Source organism: Pyrgilauda ruficollis, unplaced genomic scaffold (genome assembly GCF_017590135.1).
Source record: "Pyrgilauda ruficollis isolate IOZ18807 unplaced genomic scaffold, ASM1759013v1 scaffold160, whole genome shotgun sequence".
Lineage (NCBI taxonomy): Eukaryota > Metazoa > Chordata > Aves > Passeriformes > Passeridae > Pyrgilauda > Pyrgilauda ruficollis.
The window spans coordinates 132,699-148,618 of record NW_024514765.1 but is presented as its reverse complement, the minus strand read 5'-3'; the positions used below and the strand labels follow the sequence as shown (position 1 = coordinate 148,618).

The window sequence follows — 15,920 nt, the reverse complement described above, 5'->3', positions numbered from 1 at the left end:
AAGACAGGAATTTCCATGAACCCTCTCCTTGGACAGGGATAATCTTCTGGCTTTCTGTTTTATTTAAAGTGCTCATTCTTTGGACAAATGGCATCTTTTTAACCAGCACTATTTAATATAAGGGATAGCTGAGTGAACTAGGTTGTTATCCAAGACCTGAAACTCTATAAAATTAAAATGACAGTAAAATCCAATTTTATATAAAATGGAAAATTGTGTAGTGATCTATTAGTGCCGATGGCCACAACTTGTACTTGTCTCATTTGATACATGAGGAAACAGTAATCAAGAATTTTGGACGAACTGGACTTAAGTTTTCCTTACTGATCCTTACCATTTGCTGAGCTCTGATTTAAAGATTGCTTTCACTGTATTCTTGCTGCCTGATGACACGTATGAGTAGCACTAGAAAAAAGTTCTTAACTCACTTCAAGTAGGCCCTGGTGTGAAAATTAAATATATATTTTAAATCTACTGTTCTAAGATGCTATCTTACAATGTAATGCTTTGTTGAAAAGCAGAGCAGTTTATTGCAATGTTATTTAGGTATTTGTCCTTTCAGCCCATGCAGAACACAGGACCGCAGTGCCCTGGTCAGGGTCAGTTTGGTTGAAGAGTTCCTCTGTAGTGATCCAGGTGTGTTTTGTGTTCCTCAGTTGCTCAGATTCTACCTCAGCTCAGTGCTATGCTCTGCAATATGACCTCCTTCAGTGTCTGCCCTACAGAGAGCAGCTATTTTGTTTCCTTTAGGGACCTAACATGGGTAGATCTTGTCTGCCCTGAGTGAGCATTGCTGCACAGATCCTCCCTGCCCCAGGGCTGCCTGGCAGGGATGCTCCCTGCACACACAAGGCTTCAGCACTCCTGAGTCCTTTTACCTCTGCAAAATTGCTTTAGAACAGCCACGTGTTGGTTCTGCAACTTAGGGATAAAATTCTGACTCTGGTACTCAATACTGTGATGTTCCCTGTGACTACCCACAGTCAATTCCCAGCTCCTTGAGTTCTGGGCCACATGGCCTGTTCTGTCTGTGTAGTTCAGGTAGAAATGGCTGATATTGATCACTTTCCATCAGCTGAGATGGAGAAATCAGGACGTACAAGGCCAAGGGAAGTGGGGAGAAGGGAGAACAGCAGCTGCTGTGGCTGCTCTCCTTTCTCCAGGGAAGCATGACAAGGGATGTGGAGCACAGTACAAGGAGTGAAAGACTGGAATTCTGCTCCTCAAATCTCTGTGGTTTTTCTGGTACACTGACCTAAAACTTTGTTTCTCAGTTTCCTCTTATGTAGAAAGAGGGTAACACTGACCTCTACCTCACAGGGCTGTTGTGAGGGCTAATTCAGCATTGTTTTAGATGTGAGATTCTTATCCAGGAGATGCTAAAGGCAATGGAAAATCCTTACAAAATGCAATGGTTTTAGCTATTATGAATGTATTATGAACTTTGCTAGTAATGCAAACTGGTATTGTAGAAACTCTATTTAATGTATCTTAATTTCTTTAACAAATTAAATAAATGAGACTTTAAAATCACATGTGTGCATATCTTCATCCTTCTTTTTGAGAAGACCCACCTCTCCCTACTCACAGCATCACTTTTCTTGGATTTTCATTAACAGAAATTATGTTTGTTTTCAACAGTTACATCTCTTTTGGATCAAGGAATGCTTTGACTGTTTATCTTCAGTTCTACAGAAACCTTGCCTAAGCTACTGTGGAATGATCTAAGTACAGATAAGAGTTATCCCTCTCAAGTTTGTGGACATGTTTTTAAATTATTGAAATTATTTCTGACCCCTCTTTTTAGTCTGTATCACAGTTCTTACTACCTTTTGGGACTAACACTTTCTGTTTGAACTTAATCCTTTCACTTAAGTTCTAACATACTGTATACCTTGAATGACTTCTTGCCCAGAATTAAATTATCATTAATCTTATGTTGCTGTTAAAATTTACATTAAGAGATGCATTCCAAAATATAAAAAGTCTTTCAAAAGACCTTACATTTTGATAGCAAAAAAAAAAAAAATGTATTGGGGCAAATTTAAAATACTTTTCTGATTAAAATATAACCAATATTATTTACCATATGTACCATAATCAAGCTGTCCCAGCACTGCTGCATTAATATTAGGTGTTCACAGAGCAGGTCAAGATCAGCATTTTCAATGTTTTCCTCTTATTTTAGGCATAGTGCTCCCTGTCTCTCACAGGAGGCAAAGAGGGCTTGTGTTCTGAAACTTTGTCCAGTTTTCCCCAGTTCCAACCCCTCAATCTAAAAAAAAGTTTATTTATGTGTCTGCTGTGACCTTGCACACAGTACTTAAGCTTCTTTGAAGGTGGTTTATTCATGAACTGCAGAAGGATAATGTTTAGCTTACACAGTTATTGTAAAAGCTCAGCCATTGCAAAGAGCTTTAAATACTGCATTGCCCCAAGGTGTTCCCTTCCTTGGGAGAAGCTGAACTGTACCTTCCTGCAGAAATAAATTTGATTTTACTTACAGAGTTTTTTGGTTTAGGTTGTGGGGTTTTTTTCCACATTGTTGGATGCAAGAATGTGCTCTATTTTTTACCACAGGGAAGTAAAATATAAAAGAAAGACTTTTATATCCTTTGTTGTTTCTTGAGACCCTGATCATCCAATAAAAGCCACAAATATTTATTGGATAAACACCTATTTAATGCACTTCATTTATTTTGAGACTGAACAATTCTAAACCAGAAGCTATCCTTACCTTTTACCAAGTTGTTGTGTTGAAGGAAAAATGGGAGTTGACTGTAATTATTCCAGCAAGAGTTCACTTACCTTCTCCTGGGATTGCAACCATCCTGACTGAGAGAACAGAGGCCTCACATTTAGGACAGCAACTGAACTTGCACAGTGGTAAAAACTGGATTAAAAATGCCATCTAGTGGCTTTCCTTCCCTGTCTTGCCACCATGCTTAAAACAATTGTTAAGGCCCATTCTATCAAAATACAACAGATGAGAGAATTTAACACTAACAGTAATAGTTTGTAAAGATATGAGTGAGTGCCATTGAAAACCCCTTGCTAACTCTGTATATGTAGTCATTGAAACTCCTTCCTCAGACAAAAATCAGCCTGACAAAAGAAGCTCCATAAACCAGCTACAATTTTTTGTTCCTCATTTCACTGCTGAGCACAGAGATCCTCTGCTTGGTGAGCTGCACACTCTCTTAACTTTTGCTTTTAAACTTTAATAGCTGTAGTTACAGTACAACTTTGGGATTTTTCACCAATCTCTTGCAAGCAGAAAGATTTTTAGGCAGTTTCCATCATACATATGATATATGTATGATATATCAGATATGATATAGCAGATTTATAATGGCATGTTTCATTATGAGGGTAAATTAATCCAAATACAAGAATTGGGGAAAGGTTTTGCAAGGTACCTCAACACCAGATGGTGCTTTTGGCAGAGTTCAAAGTTCAGAAAGATAAAAAAGCGAGCATTTCAAGAAAAAACAGAGATAAGCCTGAAGAAAATGGAGTGTTATCTTATACCTCAGTGTACCTGCTTTCCTCTCTGAATTCCTCTGCATGCAGAAGTGACCATTTAGGAACAGCACCAAGCATCGAAGGCCTGTCTCTGCTCTGCCTGGGAGAGCAGGGGTCTTACACTTTTTCTCACTAACCCTGAGGAAAGCACAGCAGAGGATGGAACCTGACTGACTTGCACAGAACTATTTCCAACTTGCACAGCTGTAACTCCTCTGATGTTCCATTTATGCTGCTACTTGCGCTGCATTTGAAATTTAGTAACATTTCAGCATCTTACTCCAGGTTGTGAACAGCAACATAGTAATGCAAATCATTTAATTTCATATCAACAGAGTGGAATATTAAATAAAATTTAGGAGCCAGCTCACTCTGTTTGTTTGAGGAGGAGAAGGTGGAAGGAGGAGAGAGAGGAAAGGAATATAATCACTTTTTTACACGTGAGCCTTTATTCCCAAGACTTTCCTGGACTTGAAAACTGACCCCAAGAAATGTAAATTTACTTTTACAGAACTTTAATAAACATTTGTTTGTTTAACTAAAACCATTTTGAGCAACATCCAATAAAAATGATCCATGTGGCATTCAGATCCCATTGCAGCAACTGGGAAGACCTTTGCACCAGTGCAATTACCTTGACTTAAACTGGGTCTTCAGATTAACCCCTGCAGCTCCAGACACTGCTGAGCCTCTGCTGCAACAGGAGAGGCTAAGTGAAGCTTGAGAGCTGGAATGGCACCTTTCCCACAATTGTTCATGCTGTTTACCTCTGTTCAGTGATGTTTCTTGCAGCTTGCCTTCTTTCCTAGTATTTGAGTGTTTGGTTTAGATTACTTAGGACGATCAGACAGGAAATAGCTGCAACCAAACTAGAAAGTGCAGTTGCTCTAACAGACCTAGAGCCACCCTCATTTCTCCATTTGTTTGTAGGTTTTGTGTGTTTATAATAAGAGATTGCTGCATCTGTGGTGCCAATTTGCCTTTTGTGAAAATCCAAAATGCCATATGCAGCAGATGACATCATTATTCAAAGGGCAAGCTAGAGCCAGCAAACAGGATTCATTCTTAAAGGTGCTCAGCATGAAGGTGTTTTGTGGGCTGGTGCTGTTTCCTTTCCAAAAGCTGGTTATTAGACTGTAGAGCTTTTTGTGCAAAAGCACAAAACTCAGTCCGTGTTCACTGAGATGGGCCAGAGAGACAGCTTGTTCAAAGGACCCAGCTTCCTTTGCATGTTCACAAATTTCCAAAGGGTTTGGATCTATTGCTGTTTTCTAATCTGTATCACTAGGCTGAGTCTCTTTATTGCAGAAAAACTTCTGAAAACTAGGAAACTACTTTTAGTAGTAGTTTACTAGTTTGTTTGTTTTTTTTTTTTTTGATTCAAACTTTTTTGCTGCTGGTCAGCTTTTTGACAAAAGGATTGGCTATTTATTAGAAATATTAGTCCAATTTTTAACTTGCTTTCTTAGGTATATCTGGCTTATTTGTTCAAACTTTTTTGCTGCTGATCAGCTTTTTGACAAAAGGATTGTCTATTTATTAGAAATATTAGTCCAATTTTTAACTTGCTTTCTTAGGTATATCTGGCTTATTTGGTGTTTCTGATCTTTGTGTGTCCCCATAACAAGAAATGTTTACAGAAGCCACAGACTTTTCATGAGTATCAGTGAGGTCATGGAAAGTAATCCGTGCTAGCACCTGCAGTGAAGGCAGTGCGGATGAGGAGCAGCTGTTTGCAGCCTCTGGAAGCAGAAGATGTTTAAATTGCACCAAAGTAGCCACAGCCAGTTGTCCAAACGAACAAGCAGGGGGGAAAATAACATTCTATAGGAAAGAAAGAAGGAAACCCCAAATAGTGCAGTCTGGCCTAAACAAGAACACAGAAATCAGTTCAAGAATGTATTTCTACAGAAAAACAGAGTTGCTGACTGTACAAGTCAGCAGATAAGATGGGTCCTTGAAAAAAGTCTAAATATAGGATCTGCTATATTTTAACATATAGCTGCACCTTAATACAATACCTGGAATTAGACTAATTTTCTTATAAATACAGGTAAGGATTTTCTTCTGACACAGGACTAAACTTTGCTCACCTATAACCAGGAAAGTCAAAACCAAATCTGAGTTTTATTTAAAGAAACTAGAGTTCTAATTTTTTTCAATGCAAATTAAGAGCATAGAGCACTATGGCAACCAAGCACAGTTGCTACAGAAATTTGCCATTTTTGATATTCCTAAAGGCAAAAACACTGCAAGCCTGAGCAATACAATTTCTCTCCTCAGATGGAATCAGAGAGTAGCATTTCTACTATTTTTTTCCTTTAATTATATATCACTTTAGTTCATCAGCATAATCAAACACTCCAAAGCAGAATCTAAATCTCAATTCAAGTTGATATTCAGCCCTGTCAAGTACCTTCAATATGGTATTCCTTCTTGTGTTTAGAAAGCGTGGAGTGAAAGGGACATGTCCTGCAGGACTGTTAATTGTTTCACTTTCATTTACTTGGTTCAGCTTATGCATATGAATTTATGAAATTACTGCATGAACATGTGAGCAATAAGTTACAGTTTTCATCTGAAGAGAAGCATTTAACCACGGTGGGAGTGCAGGAAACTCAGAGCAGTCAGGCTTGTTTTCAGGCTGCTGTGTCAGGCTTTATCAGTTTTGTACATGGTACAAAAGCTGAAAATTGGTAGGGCAGAAGGAAGAATCATTAAATCATGGAGTATCCCGAGTTGGAAGGGACCCACAAAGGTGACTGAGTCCAGCTCCTGTCCCGGCACAGACACCCCAACAATCCCAGCCTGTGCATCCCTGGAGCAGTGCCCAAAGGCTCCAGGAGCTCTGGGAATGGCCGGGACCATTCCCTGGGGAGATCCCGAAGCTGCTGTTGGTGGATCTGAGCACTGGACAGAGCAGAGAGGTGCAGGTAAGGGCTGCTCTGGCTGTCCTCTTCCAGCTCAGATTTGTCAGGCAGATAAAATAATTACATCAAACTTAAGGTGGTTTTTATTTTGGCATGTGCTAAAATATTGTTCTGAAAATTTTTGTTAAGATGACCTACTTTTTTTGTATGATCCTCCATGCGACATGAAACTATTGTTTCATTGTTTTAATAAAAACAAGAAACAGGTGAAAGCTCAAAGTCATCTCATCTGGGATGCTTGCACCACATTGCACATTATTCATTATTCAACTCAAAATCCTTCAGTACAAGAAGCTAGGCAAATTGAAAAACGCACTGATAGTATCAAAGCCTCTTGTGACTTGCGAGCCTCTGTTTTTGCAAAAAACAACAAAAAAAAAAAAAGATTGTTAGAGGTTTTAAAGCAGGGACTACTTAGTAACCACTGCGTTAACATCGGTAACTATTGATTAACCTCCCTGCACTTTGGGCCCATTCCTTCCCCTCCTCATCGGGCTTAGAACCGCTCAGTGGAAATGTTAACCGAGATAGGCAGTCATATGAAACCAAAACACCTGGGACTCAGCAAAATGAGCCCTTTTGTTCTCCATAATTTATATGGCAAGTTAATTACAAAAGAGCTTTGCGATTTTGAGCCTCATCAGTCCTCAGCGCTGAAGGGTGTGGAACCGTACTGGAAAAACACCCGAAAAGCCGAGGGGTCGTCGCTCAAGGAAACAGCGTGGTTTTGAACGTTATTATTGAGGAAGAAACCCCTGCTGGTGCTTCTTCTTCCTAACACGTGTCACTCGCTTCCCTTTTGCTCTCGTTATCGGGCTGCCCAGGGCCGCGCCCGGCGCTCCCCCAGCGCCTCAGGGGCGGCGGGCGCGGGGCGGTGCCGGCAGCGAGGGGGGCCGGGGCCCCTCAGCCCGGGCCGGCCCCCGCGGCCGCGCCCGCCGCGCACAACATGGCGGAGGGGCGGGGCCGCGCCCGCCCCGCCGTGTCCTGACGGGAACCCACTGCAGGGAGGGTTGGGCGGCGGGGCTGTCGGTCAGCGCCGTCCCTCAGCCCCGCCGGGGGCAGCGCGGGGCTGGCGGGCTTGGCCGGTGGGCTTGCCGGGGGCGGGGGACGGGACGGGACGGGGCGGGCAGAGAGCGGCCGCCGCCGGGGCAGCCGTGCCGGGGCACAGGGAGTGGAGCCGGGCCTGGCGCGAGGACTGTGCGGAAGCGGGGAGGTGGGAGCTGTGCGGGGCACAGGCTGTGGCGGCGGCGGCGTTGTGGGGTGGGTGTGTGCGGGGCGAGGGGTGTATGTGCCGGGCACGGGGCGTGTTGTGTGCGGGGCAGGGTGGGTGTGCGTGCGCGGACGGGCTGCGTGCAGGGTGCGGTGCGGGGCACGGCCGGTGTGAGCGGGACAGGCGTGTGGGGGTGCTGTGTGTCGGTGTGTGGGGCTGGGGCAGTGGAGGTGGCGCGGCAGGGGTCGGTGTGTGCCGGATACGTGTGGGATGAAGGCTGGGTGTGGGCAGTGTCAGGAGGGTGCGGGAGGGGAATGTGGGGATCCCAGAGGGGCTGTAAATCCAAATGTGACGGGTATCTGTTATCGGGCGCTGCTGCGCTGTGCGGTCCGGCAGCTGCGGCCGTGCCGGGGCCGTGCCCGGGCCCCGCTGGGACATCGCGTCCCCGGGGAGGCAGTGCCGCGCTGGAGGGGGAGCGAGTTTATGTAATAATTGTCTCTTACATAATGATCTTTAGCACACCGCTTTAATTAGCACGCTTCCGGCGGCGTCCTGGGCAGCAGCGTCTGCACACTGCGGCTGGGGAGGACCCCGAGGATGGGAAGGCAGTGGGCAGGGCTGGCACACAGGAGCTCCAGGGCTCGGCAGCGCTGCCTGACCTTAGGCAGGAGCAGGGCTGAGCGGTGTTAGTGACTGCTGCTGGGCGGAAAACCACACCGCCTCGCCCTGTCAGCCAGCTGGGCTGAGCGAGGGACGTTTCTTTAAACACTGTTTCAATCCGGTTTTTGATCAAGTATGTGAAAGACACCCTTCTTTCAATCTCATGTGGCTGAGAGGGGCAGGAAGAGAATGAAGGAAAAATAGAACGGTGAATGGATTGAAAAAGGTTGGCAAACCTTGTCTTGTGCTGTAGGTGCTTTTGGGGTTTAGCTGTTGCTGGACTTGGTAGTGTCAGCTGTCTTCCTGTTATTTTGCTTACGTTCTTTCGGTAGGACAACAAAAGGCATTCTGTGTGTTGGGAGATGCAGTGTCCCAGGGGACTTCAGGCGAGCTTTGGACAGGGAACTGGCACTGCCTTTTCCATCTCCTCTCCTGACATCAGCAGTGAAATTATGCTGTGTCTTTGCCTGTTCTCACCAGGTTACCGGAATCATGGTGGTGGGGTCTGTTGGAATGCTTGTCTTCTCTTTTCTGCGTTAAATGTGGGTAGCACACTTCAGAAATGTTTTGTGACACATTGCTTTGGGTTCCAAACAGCATTTCAGCATTTCTTGGGTTGTATCAGTAGGCCTTCTGTTTAGAATAGCTCAAGGTGACTTTTACTTCCTGCTGATTTCTTGGAAACATTTCCACTCATCTGATCTGGCTGGTTTCTTGCTATTTCTTGTGAAGCGCGCTGCTAAAAAACTGGTGTTGTGGCAGCATGTAGTGTCTTTAGCCTGAGCAAGTGGTTTCACAGGTCACCTCAAAGTGTTTGAAAGCTCATGAAGAACTCTCTTGTTCTCAGTGGCTGCTAGTGGGATCTTTTGGGAGTAATTGTACCTGCGGTGCTGCCATACAATGAGCTTTTAAATCCACGGGGCAAAATTCTGTTGTGAGTGAACATCTGGTTGTACTTAGCACTATCCCACAGCTGGATATTATTGAAAGCAGGAGACAATGTGGAGGACCTCCCCCATGGCAACTGAAGAGCTTCAGCTGCTGAAGTGCCCGAGGTTTCAGTGCTGTTGGCAGCAGAGATCTTGTTCTAATTGCCCTCCAAATGAACAAGCCAAATTGTTAACCTGTAAAAGTTGTCAATGTCTTACACCTTTCACTGTACCAGAGTGCACAATGCTGTAAAAAAAGCATTAATGAACCAGCAGTAAAAATTGCCTTCAGCTGTGTAAAAGATCCTGCCTGCCTGAGGGTTGGTTAAGACCTTGAAGGAAAAAAAAGAACAGCTGAGCTTATAAGCTGTAACAGAATTGGAAAGGTAGACTGGCTTGTTCTAGCTGTGAGGATCATGGTAATTCACATAAATCATTAACTGGCCACATCTCTCAGTCTTTCCACAGGGTTTAAGTACTTATCTTCTCTTGGGTTTGAAGTTTTGAGTCTATTAATAGAGTTGTACTCTAGCAAGCTTTTTTGAGAGTTGTGCAATAATTGTCACTTTAAGTCCCAATTTTTGAGCTCGTTGGATCTGTTTGTTCTGCGTCATGTTAGACGAGGCTTTTCGTTGCGCAGTTTGCAATAATGTTTCTTGTAATGTTGCCATTTCTTCTTGCCACAATGAGGAAAAAAAATGTCTGGAAAGTAAAAATTATCTTTTCTGATGAGTTAAAAGGAGCAGTCATATCCTTGGTTATAATTAAGTGATGGAAATTGTATCACTTTTAAGATGCCTTTGTCCGTAGCAATCTCTTTTGGAAAGAAGTTCTGAATGTTTCTGAGAACTCTAGATATGCTTTTGAACTTCTATATGGAAAGCTTCTTATGAACTTTCTAATTATTTTCCCTCTCCTCCATTTATATTCCAGGCTGCAAGAACATTCCGTGTTACTGAAGGAAGGGGCTCCATTTTTGGAGTGACTTATGATGTCAAGAACTGTATCATCCTGGATTTTAAGCTCAGCCAGAAGCAGCATTATTTTACAAGGGAAAGGACGTTGGTACTCCATCTGTATCCCAAACAGAAACAAGGTCAAATGGAAGCTCATTTTCTCCAAAACATGTCCCTTCCCTGCTGGGAGCTGCAGCTTAGACAGAACTTTCTCCTTTCCCAAAGCATTCCGGCACACTTCCACCGAAGAAGAGCATTTTTCTTTCCAGTTATCTCCGGCACAAATCAACGACATACTCCGAGCAGGTGAACTATCCCACAGAACGCTGGATTTGAATGGCAAGAATGCAAATTCCGTGCTGAGGTTTGAAAGCAACCAGCTGGCCTCCAACAGCCCCATAGAGGACCGGCGGAGCGCGGCCACGTGCCTGCAGACGGCAGGGATGATGTTCGGGGTGTTCGACGGCCACGCGGGCGCCGCCTGCGCCCAGGCCGTGAGCGAGAGGCTGCTGCACTACATCGCTGTGTCCCTCATGCCCCGCCAGAGCCTGGAGGAGATCGAGCTGGCCGTGGAGGCCATGAAACCAGTGCGGCCCATCCTGCAGTGGCACAGGCATCCCAACGATGTGGAGTACCAGGAAATCACCTCGCAGTACTTTGAGAACCTCCGGGTTTACTGGCAGCATTTGCTGGACCTGGATACTGAGTTGGGGTTTAGTTTGGAGGAAGCCATGATTTGTGCATTCAAAAGGTTAGACTCAGACATATCACTGGAAGTTCAGGCTCCTCAGGAGAATGAGTTGATGAGAAATATTGCCCTGCAAGTAGCTTTTTCTGGTGCAACAGCCTGTGTCGCTCACATTGATGGTGTTCACCTACATGTGGCAAACACTGGTGATTGCAGAGCTGTTTTAGGGGTCCGTGAAGAAGATGGAACATGGTCTACTCTCCCTCTAACCCGAGACCACAATGCCTATGATGAATTTGAAATTAGAAGATTGAAGCGAGAACATCCTAGATCTGAGGAGAAAACCCTATTTGTGAATGACAGATTACTGGGGATTCTCATGCCCTCCAGAGCTTTTGGAGATGTGCAATTAAAATGGAGTAAAGAATTGCAACACAGCATTCTCGAGAACAGCTGTGATGTGGAGGCTCTAAACATTTATCAGTATGTTCCTCCAAACTATCATACCCCCCCTTATTTAACTGCAGAGCCTGAAGTCACATACCACAAGTTAAGAAGCAAGGATAAGTTTCTCGTTATTGCTTCAGATGGGCTATGGGAGATGCTGAGTAATGAGAAGGTTGTAAAACTTGTTGCTGGACACCTTACTGAGCTCAACATGCAGAAACCACCACTGACTTTTAAGAAACCAGTTAATTTGGGTTACATGCACAACTTGTTGCTGCAGAGGAAGAGCAAAGGCCTGGCCTCCCTGGACCAGAACACCGCCACCCATCTGATCCGCCACGCGATCGGCAGCAACGAGTATGGCGAGGTGGACCCAGAGAAGCTGGCTGCCATGCTGGCCCTGCCCGAGGACCTGGCCAGGATGTACAGGGACGACATCACCGTCACTGTGGTGCACTTCAACTCAGAAACTATTGAAGATTACTACAGGAGCCACGAGTAGAGCCTTGCACTGCTGCAGTTCAGTACCACTAGGGACCTTCAATCCTGAACCATTCCTCTCGCTTTCTGGTAGTCCTGCTGCTACCAGTGCCTGCAAGTTCCTAAATCTTTTTGTTACTTACTGGCTTTGAAAATAACTTCCTAAAAGGTGACATTTCCCTGGGTTTCCAGGTTTGTATACACTGAAGAAAAATGTTTTCATAAAACCTCACTGAAATATGATTGAACTAAAGATTGTGGACCAGTTCTGATTCCATGAGAATCTCTGGTAAAACTTTCCAATGAACAAACAAGGCAAATTTCACTGAGACTGGTACAGTTTAATAGAGATGGATAATAGGTGTAGCTGCATGGAGTGTCAGGCTCTGCTCTTGTGGAGAGTGAGTAGCGTCCTGTTGAAGCACTGTAACTGAATTAAATAAATTAACTACCAAACCTTTTTTGGATGTGTCAGATATTTTAACAAATTGTCCCATATTTATAAAATAACATGAAAGAAGGCTGTTCAAAGAACCCTGGGATTGTCAGATGTCTTTCCTGATTCTCTTCCTTAAGCAAGGGAAAAATTGTATCTTCTTGTGCAATTCTTTTCAAGTGGGAATTCATATTCTCTTAACTCTGTGTGGACTTGTGTGACAGCTTAGAGTTCAAACACATGAGGGCCTTGACAGTTCCCTGTTCAGGATTTTAACAGTACTAGACTTAAGCATTTAAGTCTTTTGCTTAAACAGTGTACTCTTTATTAAAGTATTGATAAGTTAAATTGTTTGTCAGATCCAGAAGTTCAAAAATTCACCTAAAAGTAAATACAGCAAAAGAGAGCACCTTTCTTTCCAGATTTAACTTAGAAGAGATAACAGTGCTGATACTTCTCCAATGTAGGTTTAATCTTTCATTCTTGCTTGTCCTTATAGGTACAGAGTTATTTTCCCTAATGAATATATGTTTTAGTCTCTGAACATATACAAAAGTGTATTTTACAGTGGTTTTCCTTTATACTGAGCTTTCCAGAGTGCTGTCCAAGCTTGCAAATAAGCTTTTACATAAGGTGTTGTCTGGTGCCTCTTCCTTGTTTACACTCAACAGGAACTGTTTCCCACAAGGCTGTACACACTGGGAATACAGACCTGTTTACTGTTCTTGCTGCTGAGTTAGAACTCGTGAGGGTGCAGAAGAGCAAATAAAAATATTACTTTTTTTCTTAAATCACTTTAAAAACATTATCCTCCTACAGTTTAGAAGATTAAAAAGTTAGTTATTTTTTTCTCAAGATCTTAAGTAGACAAGGTCTTGGGGCTTAAATTGGTAGCATTTTTGGATTTGGGGCTCTTTGTGTACTTTTCCTTAAACATAAAATTAGAAAATATTAATGGTTTTGACTATTCAAGATTGACTATAATTGAGTGCTACAATTGCAATCACTAAGTGCATCCCTAAAAAAAACCTGAATGTGCTGTTAATTTTTTTTTGTCTAGTACATTTTGGAATACATCCAGCCATTCAACCTGAAGGCAGATTCAGTGAGTAGGTCTGTTGCCCCTGATACCAGCAAACCAGGATTTACCTCAGGAAATCTTCCCCTGAGCTCAGGTGATAAGGGCTGCAGGCAGACTTTGGGTCTGTGCCAGATGCTGCAGAGGTTGCTGAAGTTCTTGGTGCTGGGGTCCAGCTTGCTTTAAAGGATGCCCTGCTCCCATCGCCTGGGCTGGGGCTGTGGGGACCGAGATTCCTCTGCCAGGAAAGGCAGGCAGGGATGGTCAGGCTGTGTTAACCTCAGGAGGGGGCTGCTCTGCCTGCAGGGCAGGGGGTGAGGAGGGGAGAGCTCCTCAGCAGCATCCCTGCACCCTTCTGGCTTCACTGGGCTCTGTTTGCTCCTACAAATCCTGTCGTGGGATCAGTTACAGGCTTCACTGCCTGAGATTTAGCTATAAATTTCTCAGCTACCTCTTAATTGAGAAATTACTTAGCAGTGCAGCCAGAGGCAGAAAGGTGCTAAACCATTATCAAAGGGATGGGAACTGAGACTTTTCTTATGAAGGTAGGCTAGAAAACATTTAATGTAGAGTCAAACTGCTGCAGCAAGAGTAGTGTAGCAAAGCAGCAAGTGTCTGGTCATAAAAGTAAAACAAAGTTCTGTTCCTTTCACCATCCAGTGGTGAAATCCAAGTCATTTCTTGAAAGAGTCACTGTGGCACTTTCTCAAGTGTAAGTGCTGGAGACGTTGTGTATGGGCTATAACTGCACCTGCAAATTGGTGGTGATTGTTTTGTGGAACGTGACTAAAAATCAGAAAGTTATTTCCTATTTCACAGTAGGTTTGCTCAGTTTTGACATGCAGCACTATAATCATCTGTGGCGAAAAAGGATGATGTTAAACTAGTTCAGTGTTTGGTTTGGTTTGGTTGGTTGGTTTTTTAAATACAAATAATGGATTCGTCTGCATATTCCCTGGAATTTGTTACTGTCAGGGAAGACCATCCATACTTAGAATCATTTACGGTGAAAAAGATCTCTAAGATAGAATTGAGCTGTTAACCCCGCACTGCCAAGGCCGCCACTAAACGGTGTCCCTAAGCACCACATGGCTTTACATGTCTCCAGGGGTGGTGGCTCCACCACTGCCCTGGGCCAGCGCTCAGGGAAAGACAGGAATTTGCCAGAAACTCCTCCCCCCTCCACAAAATGAGTGTGAACTAGGACTAAGCAGGATGAGAAAACCCCAGGGTGAAAAGTCCAGCCATGCAGAAGTGTGTGAGAACTCTGGAAACCCAAAGCTGATTCTCTGAGATGCCAAGCACGTGGTAAAGACAACCTTCAGGTAAGCAAGGTGTTATTCTGCATTCTTATCAGAGCACTGTTTTGTATTCTCAGTTGATACCGTGGGGCTGTGAGATGACAGAGCCCCTGCACATCCACTCTGCCACCATAGCTGTCACACGGGTGACAGGAGCAGCCAGCTGGAGGTGCCACACCCCAGCCAGCTGCTGTGGCACCCGGGCTGTGCCATTCATCCCATCAAACAGCTGAGCAGCTGGAGCCACATAAACACTGAGATTCATTTCTACTTCCATGCTCACACAAGAACAAGGTGACAATACTGTCACTCCTCCTTTCGTGGTCTTGGACAGCTGGTACCAGGTGATCCAAAAGAACTGTACCTGATCAGAATGAGGGGGGTTCTCTCAACAAGCCTGACGGATCTTCAGCTCTGAAGAGCTGCTCAAACAGAATAAAGTATACACTGTGCTGAAATATTGCATTTTCTTGCAATTCCTTTCAGTCTCAATTCTCTGCAGTATTAGGTGTGCCTATTTACTCAGGAAATAATCACGTTTCAAAGTCACTGCAGAAATTAAAGGTTGTGCTGAGCTGTGACAGTGTAACACAGCAAAATATTTCATGATTGATTGACCCACTACAACCATGCTAAGTTGCATGAGTTCAACAACTTACTGCACCCTGAAATTGCTTGAATTGACAGCAATTCAATTGTGACTTCTATCCAATGTATTTTAACAAAGTTCCAGATTCAGTCACTGAATTCTCAGTAATGTATACACCATACACTTGTGAGGAAAATTGTACCCATTTGAACTGGATCGTAGGTATTTTCATCTCTTAATTGCTTCATTAATTAGTGCAATCAGGCTAACTGACACTAATAAAAATAGTATTTTGTGACTTGGAGAGTCAAAAAATTTTATGTAAGCAAACTAACTGCCTTAACCTGCTCCTGCAAGCTCAATGATGTGAAGATTTATGAGAACATTTAGATGCAACTCCTGCAAAATTGAAAATCTGTTGGAGTGAACATCATTGCAGGCAGTCTGGTTTAGGTTAGATAGTTCTGCTTGCTTTTTGTGTTCTTCATTTCCGCAGCAGCAAGAGATGTAATAGTAGTCACACAAATTCTGTGTCTTAAAATTATGGGCATTATGACTTTTAAATAAAACATCTGAGGTTAAGCATGGATGTAAATACTAGGAAAAATATTATTTTCTTCCCTAAAACTTACACCTTGTGCTCAAATACACCTTTGTCACTCTTTTTCTTCAGAACTCCTAAATTATTATG

General features: G+C 43.6%; 2 protein-coding genes across 4 annotated transcripts; one reads left to right on the top strand and one right to left on the bottom strand.

Annotated features, from left to right (window-relative positions):
• The first annotated feature begins 7,391 nt into the window (after positions 1-7,391).
• On the top strand, positions 7,392-12,286 carry PDP2 (pyruvate dehyrogenase phosphatase catalytic subunit 2). Of its 3 annotated transcripts, none has more exons than XM_041462849.1 (2): positions 7,392-7,540; positions 10,188-12,286. In XM_041462849.1, the coding sequence occupies exon 2, from the start codon at positions 10,243-10,245 to the stop codon at positions 11,845-11,847; it is 1,605 nt and encodes a 534-aa protein (XP_041318783.1). In that variant the 5' UTR covers positions 7,392-7,540; positions 10,188-10,242; the 3' UTR covers positions 11,848-12,286. The 3 variants fall into 3 exon arrangements, with proteins under 3 accessions (XP_041318783.1, XP_041318784.1, XP_041318785.1); XM_041462850.1 differs by having other exon boundaries at positions 7,411-7,668; XM_041462851.1 differs by lacking the exon at positions 7,392-7,540 and adding an exon at positions 7,617-7,715.
• On the bottom strand, positions 7,486-8,103 carry LOC121351022 (lysine-rich arabinogalactan protein 19-like). The gene has a single exon (XM_041462860.1). It carries the CDS (start codon positions 8,101-8,103, stop codon positions 7,486-7,488), a length of 618 nt encoding a protein of 205 aa, XP_041318794.1.
• Positions 12,287-15,920: the final 3,634 nt, after the last annotated feature.